Below are 15,998 nucleotides of genomic sequence, written 5' to 3'. Positions count from 1 at the left end.
GTGTAAGCTAATAAACATGTCAAGAGAAGCATTAATACATCACCCATACAGAAAAACTCAAGCCATGAGTCAAACTCATAAAAGCAGCAGCAGGCAGCCTCTTACTGTTAGCCTTTTCCTTTTGTAAGATACAAAATGTAATTCCCAAGCTTTTCCCTACACGTGTTCCATTTTCAAATCATGGTACCATACTGGGTTTGCATGGCAAGGTTTTGGTAGTGGCAGGGCTACAGGGGTGGCTTCTGTTCAGAAGCTGCTAGAAGCTTCCCCTGTGTCTGACAGAGCCAGTGCCAGCCGGCTCCAAGATGGACCCGCCACTGGCTGAGGCCGAGCCCATGAATGATGGCGGTAGTGCCTCTGGGATAACATATTTAAGAAGGGGGTGGGGGGGGAGGGAACCCACTGCACAACTGCAGCCAGAGAGAGGAGTGAGATTATTTGAGAGAGACAGCCCTGTAGACACCCAGGTCAGTGAAGAAGGAGCGTCAGGAGGTGCTCCAGGTGCCGGAGCAGAGATTCCCCTGCAGCCTGTGGTGAAGACCATAGTGAGACGGGCTGTCCCCCTGCAGCCTGTGGAGGTTAATGGTGGAGCAGATATCCACCTGCAGCCTGTGGAGGACCCCACGCCAGACCAGGTGGATGCCTGAAGGAGGCTGTGACCCTGTGGGAAGCCCGTGCTGGAGCAGGCTCCTGGCAGGCCCTGTGGCCCCGTGGAGAGAAGAGCCCGTGCTGGAGCAGTTTTAATGGCAGCACTTGTGACCCCGTGGGGGAGCCCTGCTGCAGCAGTCTGTTCCTGAAGGGCCGTGCCCCACGGGAGGGACCCCACACTGGAGCAGTTTGTGAAGAACGGCAGCTCACGGGAAGGACCCATGCTGGAGAAGGCATGGAGGACTGCCTCCTGTGGGAGGGACCCCGCACTAGAGCACAGGAAGAGTGTGAGGAGCCCTTCCCCTGAGGAGGAAGGAGCAGCAGAACCATGTGATGAACTGACCACAACCCCCAGTCCCCCTCCCCCTGCACCACTGGAGGGGAAGAGGTGGAGAAATTGGGAGTAAAGTTAAGCCTGAGAAGAAGGGAATGTGAGGGGAAGGTGTTCTTTTAAGATTTGTTTTCTTAAACTAATTTCCCCAAGTCAAGTCTGTTTTGCTTGTGACAGTAACTGGTGAATGATCTCTCTCTGTCCTTATCTCAACCCACAAGAATTTTGTTATATTTTTTTCTCCCCTGTGAAGGAGAGTGATAGACCAGTTTTGGTGGGCACCTGGCATACAGCCAGGGTCAAGCCACCACAGGTACTAATCTTTCTAAGAGATGCTTAATCATGGTAATAGATACATCTTGGCGTCTAGAACATTAACAGAATCTCCTTCGTAGTAGCCCCCATTCTAGCTATGATATAAAAAAATAAGACTTGTATACTTACTCAGCTCCATTCAAATTTTAAGAAAGCAAACAATATTACATCCACATGCTATGACTAAACATTCACAGAAGCTGCAGAAATGTGTCAATTATGGATCTGCATGTGTACATGGTATAGTTAAAATGCTGTACCATTCCTTTCAGTTAAGAACATTTGTTAACTACCTATTTTATCAAGATGAAACAAATGCATACGAAAAACACTTACAAATTCATTTATTGCCTATCTTTTAATTAGATAAGCAGCAATATATAGTTTATCACTAATTAATTAGGAAAAAATCACAATACCTTGGTTGTGTCTGCAGATTCACTCAGATGTCACCAAAAGGTCAAAGAATGCCTGGAAGCAATTTTCTTTCCATTTGAATCAAATGAGTGTGGACTTAAGTATTCCTCCAGTGCTAAAGTTTGCAATCTATATTACTCATCCAGCTTATTTCAGGGAACTGCTATGGGCTTCAAGTCAAGCAAAGTGCATCAGACTGATGGCAGCAACTCTGACAGTCACACAACGTATCTTCACAAATGGACACTGGCTAGCCATTATTACAGAGCGTATGCAATCCATATAAATCAGTTCCAATGTTAGCTTAAGCACAGATATTCCAGTAAAAGAAAGGAATTAAATTACTGTCCTTGTACCAATTTGTATTGTACACTAAAACTAAAAATGCTACTGCTGTATTATTAGAAAGGGATTTAAGGGCTTCTAAATTACACTGACATACACTGCCCTCAAAACTAAAGTGGAATTTTTCAGTAAATTTCCTACAGGAATGAAGACCACCAGTATCTTCCACGCAGAGACAACGCTATGCCTTCAGGAGGAAAGGACAGAAAAAGTCAGGAAGGGACAGAGATGGAGTAGGCACGCCTGGCTTTTATTGCACTCTTTTGTGGAATGGAGCAAAACAGTCTGTATTTATAAGACCTTGCATTGCCTCTCAGGTAACACTAGCGAGACTCACTGAAAATCAAGACTCATGGCTGTGGAAACTGCTCCGTGGTTTTGGCATGCCTGCTTCATTTGGGAAGTGCAACAGGGAGCTTGCCACAGCTCAATAGGTTCCCGGAGGATGAACAAAAGATACTGCCAGGATATCAGGACTTTCATACCTAGCTTGCTGCAAACAAGTTGCAAGAGTCTATTATAGCTGAAAGTAATATGCAATCTAAATACAAGGTTCACTGACAGCTTCCCCTGTACCAGTCTGAAAAGTGCTTTCATTCTTTTAAATTGAAATGCACTGTAAAATACTTAATCTTTACTGCACTACATAGACATTATAGAAATGTCAGATATTAAATATTTAACATTTCCCATTAGCAGAATCCCACTAATGGGAGCACTAAAAGAAGTAGGAAGCTAAGTTTTGTAAATGCACACTCTTTTTTTCCTCAAAGCTACCTATTGCCATCTCTTTCATGTTTTTATTACCACTCTAGTTTTTTATATGTATTTTTGGTCGACTTGTACTTTATGACATCTAATTACTATATAAATTAGCTTACAGTTGCTAAGAGTGCAGAGGCAATCCCAGCCTTTCCCCAGGGGCATTAAGATGATGAGGAGTTAATTTATCAGCAGCTCTCTAAGGAAAGAGACATGCCCACTACAAAACTGACCTTTTCTACTTCCTCTTTTTGTCCTCCATCCCACAAACAGCAGAAAGTACAGCAAAACTACCAGGGCACTGTACAGACCCAAGGCACCTGACTCCTAGGATCAGCCCAATTATTTGCAGAGAATTTGAAGAATTTTAACTCTTCTTTAAAATGTTCTGAAGAGCATCAAGCATGCAATAAAGACTACAATGTCTCTGCAGTGCTGATGGCACCCAGTCCTACACTTTTGATTCCTAAGCCATAGCCACTGGCACGCAGCCACAAGACTGAGATAAGATAGCGATGATGCTGGCTGGAAAAGTGAAGTGACCAGAATATACAGAAAGTCTTCTGTATGCCCTCCAGTGAAGCAGAGCACACACCTGCCAGCTTGAATTCTCAGTCCAGAGGTTTTGGGAGGAGTTGCATAAAGCAGCTAGCTCCCCCAAAAGAGCACCTAAACACATGAAGGCAACAGGACAGACACTGTGTACACGTTCATTTCTAGGCATCAGAATTATTGATCTTTGTCATACTAAATAGATTTGACCCACTCTGTTTCAAAGGTAAAAATCCCTTCAGAATTACAGTCGGAAGGACCAATTGAGATGGTGCTAGCTGGTTCTAACTGTGGTTGCTAGACCATGTTCTTTAAAGAAGCATTCACTTTGGAAAGTAAGATGGAACAAAACTGTTGACCTTTTACCTAAGTTTCTGTGTGTCTCACAGTGCAAAGTCCAGCTTTTTCCCCAGGGTTTGGAATGGGATAGAAGACAGAAGACAGCAAATTTCATTCCAGACCAGAAAATAAAATGTTACATTCAGGAATGCCATTTAAATATTTAGCAACAGTTAACTTGGGCTGAGCACGTTTTTACCTCTTTGCAGTCAAAATAAATCTAACAAACCCATGAAGATTAATGTCAATTAACTCCACACTCACTTTAACAGTAGCACTTTTCCCTCTCTATCACAACCCCAGGAAGAAAGGCAAACTTAATTAAAGAGGAATTCTTTTCCTTTTCAAGTTCATCTAAAGGTTATTTCACTATACACAGAACATAATACTTGATCCTCTCTCCATTTACTGTAAAGTATTTTTTTAACAAAATTCACTCAGTAGGTCTTTTTCAGAATGTCTGCAGAGACAATGATTTAGAACAAAAATATGTCATCAGACATTAAAACATTTCTGTTCAATGCACGATGTTATTTTACATCTATTACTGTGGGTGTTAATACTGATTTTAAGGATTTTATAAATAAGGAAGAGACCTAACTTCTTAACACACTCGCTGTTATACCACTTCAGCTAGCCTCATAAACCCAACAGTAAACTGCATGTATGCAGTTAACAGTAATCAGGCAAAAAGTGCCCTAATTATGCTCTCTGTCCTTCAACTAATTGGAGACATTACCATGACTAATAAATCCCTGAGCACAAGTGACTAATGACTAAATAAGTCTTTTCAACATCAGGCAACATGCTCGTCTTCAGACATTAATATCGTAGGTCTTTGTTCTCCTTTAAATATGAGAAAAAACAATCAGATGATCTTTAAGTTGCAATTAACATCTGTCAGGTTATGTAATGAACTGGAAAAGAATGGATATAGTGAGAGTGCTTCTACTGCTATTTGCATCATGCGTATCAAAGTATTACATGTAGAACTACTCATATACCATAGGTGGGAGTATTTAAACACAGCCAGGGATTAATTTAGTTGTCGGTTCCCAGGCTCCTATTCTCACCCAACATACCCATGGGTACCCAGTCCTCCAAGCAGGCTTGCTTTATAGGGAACCCGTAGACTTCTGGAGAGGCAGTAGAGACTGGGCTGGCAACCTTAGTTATCTTCACCGACCGTTCATGCCTGTGCACCAACATTTCATTCCTGTGCACAAGCAACTCAGTGAAGCCCTCAGTGGCTGTGAGGCTTAAACAACACTGCACAGTAGCTCTGTCTCTTTGGAGGTACAGCATTCCTTCCATACAAGGAATGCTCCAATGACCATATAATTAATAAATAAATAAGACAGAAAATCAGTGTTTCAGATAATTTCTGTACTGAAAGAGCTGAAAGGAACATAACGTTTTCCTTTTGGCTTACACAGGCCAATGAAAACCATGACACTAGTCTTCCTAGTGTTAACAAGTGTTAGTCCATTTAGCTGAGGATCTTCTCTAACAGCAGCCAGAAACAGGAGTTTTACCAATACATGTGTAGGGCACAGTGACGCTGTCTATATCACAAAACATGCCTTAAAACAGCTGTTCTTCACTGATCATGCCTCCCAGTATATTACGTTTATGTCCTTTGTCTAGGTATAATACAATTTAACTTTCGTCTTCCAGTACTTTAAAAAAAATTACTATTTTTCTTAACTTTCAGACAAAATGGTAATGTTTCCCAAATTGTAAACATTGGAGAATACTTTGTTAGCAACAATACAACTTCAGAGGTTTGTCAAAATACTACATTTAACCAGACAATGCTTCATAAGGAGTCAATCAAGACAGACAAGGTTTCCTGCCCTGGAAAGGGCAGGTTTCCAACCTGTCAGACATTTAACCAGACCCTACCTTACTCCAGAACACCAAACATTATATGTTTGTATGTCATAAAGAAGTGCTTTCATGGCTCCATCAATGAGACTTCAGAGGTCATCTGACCTAGCCAAATCCCACACATTAAAAAAGACCTAGAGCATTGCTGAAAACAAAATGTCACTGACACCCTCACATCCAGAGTCAGAAATTTTTACAGATGCTGGTGATGATTCTAATTCAGAAGCTAAAAAAGCAATTACTTAGGCATGTGTCACGTGCATGACCAAGGTATAGGACCAGGTATAGATGAAAATCTAAACTCTAGAAGGATGGTAAGTTTAAGCAATGCCTGAGACAGAAGAAACTTCCTTACAGAGTGAAAAATGCAACTTCAACACAGTAGGAATCAGCAATTACTCTTATCTCAGCAGTTTAAAATACATATTTACATATTTCCTTGGATCTCCCTAAGATAAAACAAGGGCCTCAGACAGACTTGTAATATCATTCAGAAGCTGAGAAAGGATTGGGACTACTGCACATACACAAATATTACTTCTTTTCAGTAGCAGCAATAGCAGCTGGACCACATAGTCATGACTCCTAGAATAGGACACAATTACATTTTTCTGCAACAGATTTTCTTGAAAGCTTTCTTCCACTGCTAGCTGTCAGTACTGGATGGTTTAAACATCTCTCAAGATTTATCTTCCAAACTTGATGGCTGACTTCATAATCATCACTTCTATTACATTTCTGCAGAGATGAACTCCCTTTTGCATTTCATCATCAGCTTCTTCACTGATATGCTTTATTCATCGCAGAAATTTGCTGTGAAAATAAGTGTAACTGCAAGCAAAGAAATGCAGCTACTGAAAATACATCTCCAGAAAGCATTACTTGCTCTTCTTAATCCTGTGGGATACAGAGTCACTGATGTTGTATTCCTTCATCTTCATCCTTCCTAAACTGGCTTAGACGCTCCTTTGACAAAAACCTATTTTCTCTTCTCCATACCCATTCCATCTCAGATACTTTTGTCACCCTATTTCCCCCTCCTTCTGCCTTGCCATACTCTGGCTTATGTATTTCCCTCCCCCACTGAAGTATGTTTTACTTATTCCCTACATATTTCTCCAGTATGCCTACCACATACTCTTAGGTCAATTCTTCTTATGGATGCACATACTGCCTTGTGCTCATTGTCATCTCTAATCTCATATTTATCTGGCTATTTATAATTTCCTGCCTGTTTCCTCTTTCCCCTCCCCTTCCTGAGTTTTTACTGAAGGGATGAATCTGGACCTTAAGTCAGCAGTAAAATCATCAGGGAAAAGCGTGGAAAAGAATATTAGAAATTCTTATTCAGAAAGGAACATAGATTTTTAGGATAAGCTACATAAAAAAGTTTACTTATTATTAAACAAGTAAAGCTTTGTTTAAAAACAAAAACAAACAAAAAAGAACAATCATAGTACTAACAAAATAAAATCAGGTAACTTTGCTGTTCATTCCCTGTAATGGAAAGAGTCGGCTACATATTTGAGTGTTTAGACTATCAGGCTTGTAATAGTATAATACATATCACAAGCATCAGGTGATCAAGCTCTTTGAGTCATTACAGCTTTGAAGTACATCTCTGAAAGATATGAAACATTTTCTCCCACACACATAAACTTCAGCAGAATTAATTTTAGTCCCAGGAAGACCTTCACTTAAAAGCATTATTACATTTCTTATGAAATGATCTTCAACATCTCTGTGATACTAATATAACAAAATCTAATCTGAACAGAAATTACTGAAAAATACAACCAGACTTAACTCTGAACACTTAATAAAGGCACAACATGTCCGCAAAGAGCGTTTATAGAAATGTGAATTTTTAACGTTAAGAACAACAGGTATTATTAAAGATGTATTCCAAACAGTTTTGTTCTGGGATCAACACAAATTGCTCTCCTCCAAGTCAACTTTCAGATAATGCTACATATTATGTGAAGTTACACTGGTCAAATTTGTAATTAATTCAAACGTTCTTTAAAGATCTCACAAAAGTTATCCTCTGGACTCAAAGCATCACAGATATTCTTTACCCATCAGTCCTCTCCTATAATACAGAGTTAATCTTCTCTCCTTGAAAGTTCATGCAAATATTGATATACTCAGACCAGTATAACTGCTGCCTCTACTCCTATCAAGTTGTAGTCCAGAAATCAATTGAAAATTTTCCTCACATCTTTCTATCCAAGTACAGGCAATTCTCTCTGTCAGTTCAGAGCTGCTGGATTCTCAAACATATTCAGCTTGATTAGTATAGTGATCGTGCTTTGACCATCTTAGTAAAAATAGCTCTTTTCCTCCATACGCGGTCACAAAAGTATTCTTCCCAGTTTTGTAGACCTGATGGAGACAACTATCTGTCTCTGTACCTCTCTCTTTTATGCTATACAATAGAGAGCAGGAACCTTGCACAAGTAAGACAGCAAGCAAAACCCAACTAAAAAAACCCAACAAACTAAAAAACCCAGCAAGCTGATTTCTGCCGTTTTCTACAGAATCATGCAACTTAGAAGAGACCTTGGGAAGTCAACTTCTACTCAAAGGAGGGCCAATGCTGAATTCAGACCAGCATGCTTAGAGCTTAGTCTAGTGGGTCTTTGAAAACTCCATGGACAGAGATCCGACAACCTCACTGGACAACTTGTTCCACAGTTTAATTATCCTCATAGTGATTTTTTTTCCTTAATACCTAGCTGGGATTTTCATCGTTGCAATTCATTGCCATTGCTACTCATACTCTTACCATGCACCACTATGAAGACCCCACCTCTGTCTGCTCGATCACTCCCCTGTAAGTGCTGGGGGCTGCTGTTGGGTCCCCCCAAAGCCACTTCTTCTCCAGGCTGAACAGCCCGCTCCTCACAGGACAAGTGCTCCTGTCTGACCATCTTGGTAGTCCTCTGCTGAGCTCCCTCCAGGTTAAACCCAAAACTGGATGCAGCAGCTAGATGCAGTATAACAAGTGCTGAGCAGAGGGAGATGATTATTTCCCTCAGCCTCCTGAGTGTGCGCCTGGTCACACATCCCAGGAGGCTGCTGGCCCTCTTTGCTGCCAAGGCACCATGCTGTCCACCAGGAACTCTAGGTCCTTTCTGGCAGAGCTGCTTCCCAGCCAGCTAGTCCCCAGCCTGTCCTGCTGAAGGGGCTTCCCACCCAGGTGCAGGACTTAGCACTCACCCTTGATGAATTTTATAGTGTTCTTGTCAACGCATTCCCCCAGCCTTTCCAGCTCCTTCTGATCAGCAGCCCTGCCCACAAACATGTGAACTTGGTAAAAACAATCTTTCAACATGGAAAAAAATGTCTTCAGGAAAGGCTATGCTAATATTGTTATTCTTGACGCTCTCAGCAGTTCTTGTTCCACCCCAGACAAGGAAGGAAATAGGACACACTTCTCACTTCTCTTTCCTCACATCAATTATTCCACATTCTGATTACAAATTTGCAGAATGTGTTGTGTGTTTTGTTTTGGCTTACAAAAACTGGGTAACTTATTGATCATAACACCCACATTTGCAGTGTAAGTACACCTCTTCCTCTGTTCTGAGAAAATAATTTCTACAATGTCTTAAAGAAGCTCTTTGCCTAGGAAAGTACTTGAAAGTACCCATTATCTTCAGTAAGTGGGTTCTTCCTTTCTTCTAGTACAAACATTTCTAATGCTACCTGAAAAATTCGTAGGGGCCCTTATGCCAACCGTATTTTAGTCTTAGAGATCAAGAGCATTTTGTTATAAAATGTTTAGAAAAATACATATTCATCTTCCTCTACAAAATGTCTTCTAAGGAAAGCCTTCCAGCCATTGCATGCAACAAAAAATAAAATTTATCAGGAAGATAAAGTAAGCCTTAGGATAATCTATACTGACTTGACTGAAACTGAAGTGTAAACCTAATAAAATTCTTCGGGACGTTTATTTGAGATGTATTTGAATGAAACCTAGAAATGTAAATTGGTAAGTCTTCTCACTTGCTAGGTCTTGCCTTCTCTGTGGGTTTTGGCCAGACCATGCACTCAAATAATTAAAATGCAAACAGACGTATTCCACTGTTCATCCAGATAGAACAGTGGGGAATAAATGGAGGTTCAGAGAACAGAAGATAAAAGGATAAGGACAGTAAATTATAGAGCCTAAGTAGATATAACTGAAAAGGGACAAATGGTATTAAATAAAGACAAAAATATCCCCAAACTGCTAAGGAAGGAGATGATGAAGAAAAGGCATCATGTGTCTGGATATCTGAAACATGTACTAACCACAGCAGTATCAGATACCCTGGGAGTTTCAGACTAAGATCATCACACAAAGACAGACACACATAAATCCATGTGCCACATGTCAGGAGTCCATTCAAGAGACCGCAGATCATTATCTACACTTGACTGATGAAAGGTTAATCATCATCAAGTTCAGAATGAACTGATATATTGTTGATGGGTTAAGTGCCTTGATCCAAGAAACACTTTCCATAGTGGAACTAGACTTAAACCAAACCTGACATAAATGAACGCTGAGAACCATAACCTCAATAAAAAGCAATTACCCTAATTAAATGCCATCCCACAGTCACTATAACATTCACCAGACTGCAAAGTCAAATTTGTAAGATTTCTCTTTTAAAATGTCACCAGCTTGTCAAGAAACATATAAAATGAGCTTTCCTTTATGAGGGATTTTCAGTTTTTTAAGCTGATGATATTTCAACTTAGTCATGTGAACATTTGTTCTAACACAATTCATTGCATATTTCCTGCAAAATCTTCATGTAACTAGGAATCTCCTACAGCATTTCACAAAAACAATCTTATTTGAGATACTTCCAAATTCTGGTAGACATGTGAGCAGGTATCAGTCTCCTCCCACAGGAAGCAAAGAAATATGTATGGACTGAAGTAGCAACAGAACCAGAGACTTCCACCAAACTGTGGCTAAGAATCAGAAAAAGACATACAACTACAGTAACCAGGCAATGACAACATCTCACTAAGAGAAATACGGTGAATAGGTTCTACTGAAATTTTAGTAACTGTCATTAGGCAGTTATGGACTAATCCAAAGGTCAATGAAATTAATGAGTGATTGTACAAAGAGGTGAATATACTCCGTAAGGGCTAATGTAAGTAGCTAAATGATGTAATAAAAAGCTTGCTGTCTCTCTCTCTCTGCAAGCAAAATTATCTCTTCTCCACTGTAATTTATTGTGTATTAAATGTAATACATATATTTTACAACAGGAGTATTCCACCTCTTGTCAGATTGTGACTAAAATTTATGGCTGTCAGAGTTGTACCCTGCTGAATGCAACCTGCAGGCCATCAGCTGGATAGCCCTTATCGACAAAGCACCAATCTAAGGTACAGGTCCATAACTCACCTGCAGCAGGTCTGATACAATCCAGTATATATTTGATGGCTGCATGCTGGTGAGATCAAGCACCTTCCTCCCCAGGGAAAACACTAAGGGAACTTTATTTTTAAAAGCATGTACATAATGTATTCTGCCATGTAAATATGGCATTGGACAATGAAGAAAAAAATTTATCATGAGTTACAGTGACAGAGTTAGCCACCTAAATTAATACAACTATTTCTTAATATAAATTCCATCCAACTGAACTTTATTCTGAAAGATAAATTGGACCATAATATTACATTAATAATAATAAGATTCAATAATAATAAGACTAAATCCCTGTGCTACACTGCCTTAAATAAAAAGAAGACAATATTAAATAAAAGGACAAACAATCTATTTAAGACGTCGAATAATTTAATCCAAAGGAGATGTATCTCATGTTAGCTTAGATCTTTCCTATTCACTCTGTCTGTCTGTCTTCCTGAAAATGAGAAAAATAACTGCATATAAATTTAGAAACACAGAATTAGCCATTCACACCTTACCAGACATGAACGCAGTGACACAGAAAAGGACTTGAGGATCAAGGCAGAAAGCAAAAAGAACATGAGGTACACTGGAGCAGCACTGGAGCTAATCCTGGGATAGTCTATCTCAGCAGTATGAAGCAGGAGTAGGGAAGTAATATTCTGTGTGTCTCTGCCATTAATGAGGCTAATATTTATATAATCTACCCATTTTTGAGGTCTGTTCTTCAAAGAAAAAATGGAAAGGCTTTACAAAATGGTTAAACAATCAATTCAGTATTTTCTGAGGACATTTCATTAGCTCAGTTTACTTATCTGGGAAAAAAATGTAAGCTGCTATCAAGTTGCCTCTTAAACTACAGACACCAGGGAAATACTGCTACCAGTAGTTAGTATGACTGTAGCATGGGTAAATCCATTTCAACAGAAATTTCCACTCTGCATAGAGTATATCTCTGATTGTGACAGATTTGTATAGAACTTTCATTTTGGAGTAGATCATTCATCCCGCAACAACTGCCTGGCATATAACTGGACTGCAGCTTCTCATCTCTGAGGTGAGGAGGTTTCCCTGAGCAAATAATCTACAACATATCATGAAAGACTAGCCTGGAAAGAGAAGACAGCAGGATGTTTTCTGACCAAAATGCTGTTCCTTTTAAGAATTTTCAGGATTCATTTGAGTTCTATTCAAGGCAAAACTTGGCAGAGGTACACAGGGCAAGGAAGGGCTTTGGTGACTGGTTTCCTTGTTGAAGAGCAGCCACCTGCAGACCACACTCCATTTCTGAAGAGCCACTGCAGCCATGGGACCGCACCCTGAGGCTGCCCTGCAGAAACAGCGGTATGAACCAAGCCCTGGATTTCCCCACGGAGAGATGGACATGGAATCCAGTGGCTGAGCCAGCTGTAGCAGGTGGTACTGGTGAAAAAAAAAAACATGCTTTTTTCAGCTAGCAGAAGACAGAAGATCCACTGGCTGGAAGCCGGAGAAACCTCCAACTAGAAATACTGTAAAATACTTCATTGGATTCCTCCTTATCCAAGCTTTTATGCAAGGACTTAGAAAAAATATACTGAAGCAACAAACCTGATGCAGAAGCCAGGGTAAATTCTCTGCTTTTGTTTATCGTGCTTTCAGACTGGATTATCACAGTGGATCCTACTGACTTGAACATTCACCAATGAAAGTATACTTCAGAAACTATTTCTTTCCATCTTTCCCACATCACTCAGATTTCCCTCTTCTTTGAAGCAAGTTCAGTTCTGGTCAACTCCTGCTGACCTTTCTAGCCCCTCCAGTCACCTCTACCAGTTCAGTGTTGTTGCATGATTTGCTATTTTAAGTGTAGATATGTAGAAACAAGTTTTTACATAGGCCAGTAGGCCACTATTTTCAGCCTTATTAAAAACGTTTGCATGTGTAAAACTGCAAAATCAGGACTTCCGTGTCATCTGCAGGTTAATTTAATTGCATCTGAATTACTCCTTACAAATTATTACCATTCAGAGAAATTGTTAAGAAATAAAAGTTAGTGTCACTGTCATCCACCACCCTTTCAAAGGTTCCTGTCAGTATGCTATATACTGTCATTTATAATTATCACTTCTCTTTGTTGCTCTTTACCAAATAAGTTATGATACTGTTATTTTACCTAAGTACACGCTCAATTCAGTATGCAATGCAAGAAAGGGCTACGCAGGTAATTGAAAAAGCCCTAGTACTCTTCTCTCATAAAGGTTACTGCAAAAATGGCTCTTGGCCCATCTTGGGAGACCTTTGTTTTTCTGAGTTCAACATACATGACTTTTTAAGTATATATATGATAGCACAAACCAAGGCAACCCACTTTCAAACAGTGCATATGCCAAGTCCATTTAAGTAGTCCTATCTACTGGCCATGTTGTTTTCAAGCCAGGTTATTACAATTCCTCTATAGCTTCAAAGAAAACCGTAGGTCCCCCAACCTGCTTGCAATAAACTCTGTGGCCAAACTTATGCAGCCACAAAAAAGTTGACCAAAGTCAACGAGTGCTCACCTGTAACCCTTTCTATCCAGCTCAGAAAGGCTTGAATTGGTAGCAAGGGTGCTGTTATTTAACATCAGGCATATTTAACAAACAGAAAGTTATAAGCAATTGAAAATGTAGTTCAATTTGCAATGAGAGCCTTTTTTTTTTAATGGATTGTCCTAGTTTGAAGATTTCCTTTAAATCCACTGTAAGAAAATTATGCACAAAGAATATACATATTTCTCAATATTTATCTCGTTAAACTTTATACTAACAAAATACAATATTAATAAACTTTTAATAAAATAAACCATGTTTTAAACTACTGGGGCTGCTAAATAACAAGTTCTTCACTGTCACATCATGAACAAAGCACGTAAGAGCAAGGATAATAATGAATAAACATCACAGATGTTCAAATGAAACAGTAAATCACTATTATCAAGCATTAAGAAACCCATGTTGTTATGACAGGTTTACTCTGATCCAGGAATTTGTATGAGAAGAAAACGTAGGCCTATTATATAAGTATTTTCCTAAGAGATACTTTCAAATGGAAAAGAAAATATTAGTTGACATTTGCACCTGCTGACAGTTACATTGCAATGGAGCATTTATAATTGCTTTTTAGAACACCAGGTTACAAAACTAAAGAGAAGGTATGGCCAAAATTAAGTTAAGCTTACAGTATGCTGTTACAGATGCTGACCAGCACGTACTATTTAAACAGTATAAATTAGAAGAAATGCTACAGTGATGCTGCACCTCTATGGTTAGAATTAAGGAAATATTATTAATTATACTGTCAGATCTTATGCTCCCCCTATGAATTATCTATTTATCTAAGTTCAGCAAGAATAAGGGGTTTGCCGAACATTCAGCACTGCAGTGACTGCTGGGTAACTACTCTTTTTCTGCACACACCTTACAGAAAGGGTCTCAGCTCAATTTCTGCTACAGAAGAGAAGCCAGCTATTGACAAAAATAGTCCTTCAAAATACTGACTCATGCAGTTACATCAGGTGCATTGGCCATTCTGGTCTGTTTGTGGTGCATGTGCAGAACTGGGGGAAAACCACTGTTACACAGGGGACAGCTCAACTGCAACGAATCCCTTTGGTGAAGGAAGGCTGGTCTAATGTCACACTACAGCTTTTGGGACAGTACATTAAAAGGAAAAAAGCTTGGTTGGACTCAACTTCCAATGTCCTTGCTTAGGCTTTAGCTCCATTTGTTACACCCGAAGTAACTTTACTCATGCCTAGCACAAAGTACTTTCTGTGTGAATGCGCACCAGAAGTGATGCAATTTGCAACCTTTTAAAAGTATGTTTTGAAAAGGTGGGTTGGCTCCTGCAAGATGTTTTTAGAAAAACACCCAGAATTGGTGCAGCCTGTTCCATTCTTGAGAAAAGCATTACTTCTGTGGTTTAGTTTGAACTTCAAGGAGAAGCACAGGCTGAAACTACAGAAAAGCATCCAAAGAAGCAGAAAAACCGTCTTTCCATCCTACTTTATGGCAGGCTGCTGAAGGGCACTAGAGCGCCTGACCTCTCCACAGACACCCCTGAGTTGTAATGCACTACCTACCAGAGAAGCAGGGTCTGAAAAACATGTCCATTTGTGGTCAATTTAAAAAAAAAAAAAAAAAAAAAAAAAGAAAAAGAATCCCTCAACCCCATTTTCCCATGTAGCCTCAGAATGAAAGGCGAGCCTGAAAGTAGTTGGTTCACATACATGGACATTTATACCAAAGGTTCCATTTTATCTGAGATGTTCTGGGCCACAAAATAAAATAATGCATCTAAGCTACCCCTTCTTCTCACAGAAGACTTCTTATCAATTTATTTATAAATGCTACTGTTAATGGCATGTATACATAATAATCCACATCTAGTCCTGCAATCACAACCACACTTTGACAAAAAAAAAAAAAAAGATAACTTTTTTTTAGCTACTCCTCCTCCTTTGTAACTAAGTCTTTGAACTGAAAAATTAGCAGGCATATTCTTTTCTCTCAAACCACTTGATAATTTCTTTCATACCTGAGGTACAGTATGTTCATTAAGAAACATTCTGAAGATGCACAGCTGCACTGGTGTAATTTCCATCAATGCTTTTGAAAAATATTTCCATAACATGCCAAGGTTTTGAGAGACACAGATTAAGAAAAGTATAATCAGTGGTGTTTCCAACTAGGATAACACAGCAGCCTTCTGAAGACGAGAGATGAGCTGAGATCAACACACTTCACACAGATTGATAAATCATCATTCAGTATGGGGAAGGGGTCTAGAGCCTGACAAGTTTGACAAAATGTTTAACAGATTTTTTTCTTTGTTTCTTCTTTTTTGCTAGACTTTATACTACACATTCTGTATATCCTCTTAGAATGATAATTTGATCCATCGTTAAAGGCACACTGGGCAACAGTCAAATACGCTTTCAGTACTGCCTTG

General features: G+C 39.4%; 1 protein-coding gene across 1 annotated transcript in view; it reads right to left on the bottom strand.

Moving 5' to 3' along the window:
* GABRG1 (gamma-aminobutyric acid type A receptor subunit gamma1) overlaps positions 1–8,532 on the bottom strand; it is a 55,234-nt gene extending 46,702 nt beyond the window's left edge. Inside the window, exons 1-2 of the mRNA XM_075092395.1 lie at positions 8,388–8,532; positions 2,198–2,243 (exon numbers count right to left, since the gene is read on the bottom strand). Coding sequence (XP_074948496.1) covers positions 2,198–2,243; positions 8,388–8,532 — 191 coding nt within the window. The remainder of the gene's footprint in view (positions 1–2,197; positions 2,244–8,387) is intronic.
* Between the last annotated feature and the right edge of the window lie 7,466 nt (positions 8,533–15,998).

The sequence above is a fragment of the Phalacrocorax aristotelis genome, chromosome 4, assembly GCF_949628215.1.
Source record: "Phalacrocorax aristotelis chromosome 4, bGulAri2.1, whole genome shotgun sequence".
NCBI lineage: Eukaryota > Metazoa > Chordata > Aves > Suliformes > Phalacrocoracidae > Phalacrocorax > Phalacrocorax aristotelis.
The sequence above is the reverse complement of the archived record's forward strand: the minus strand, read 5'-3'. Positions and strand labels throughout refer to the sequence as shown.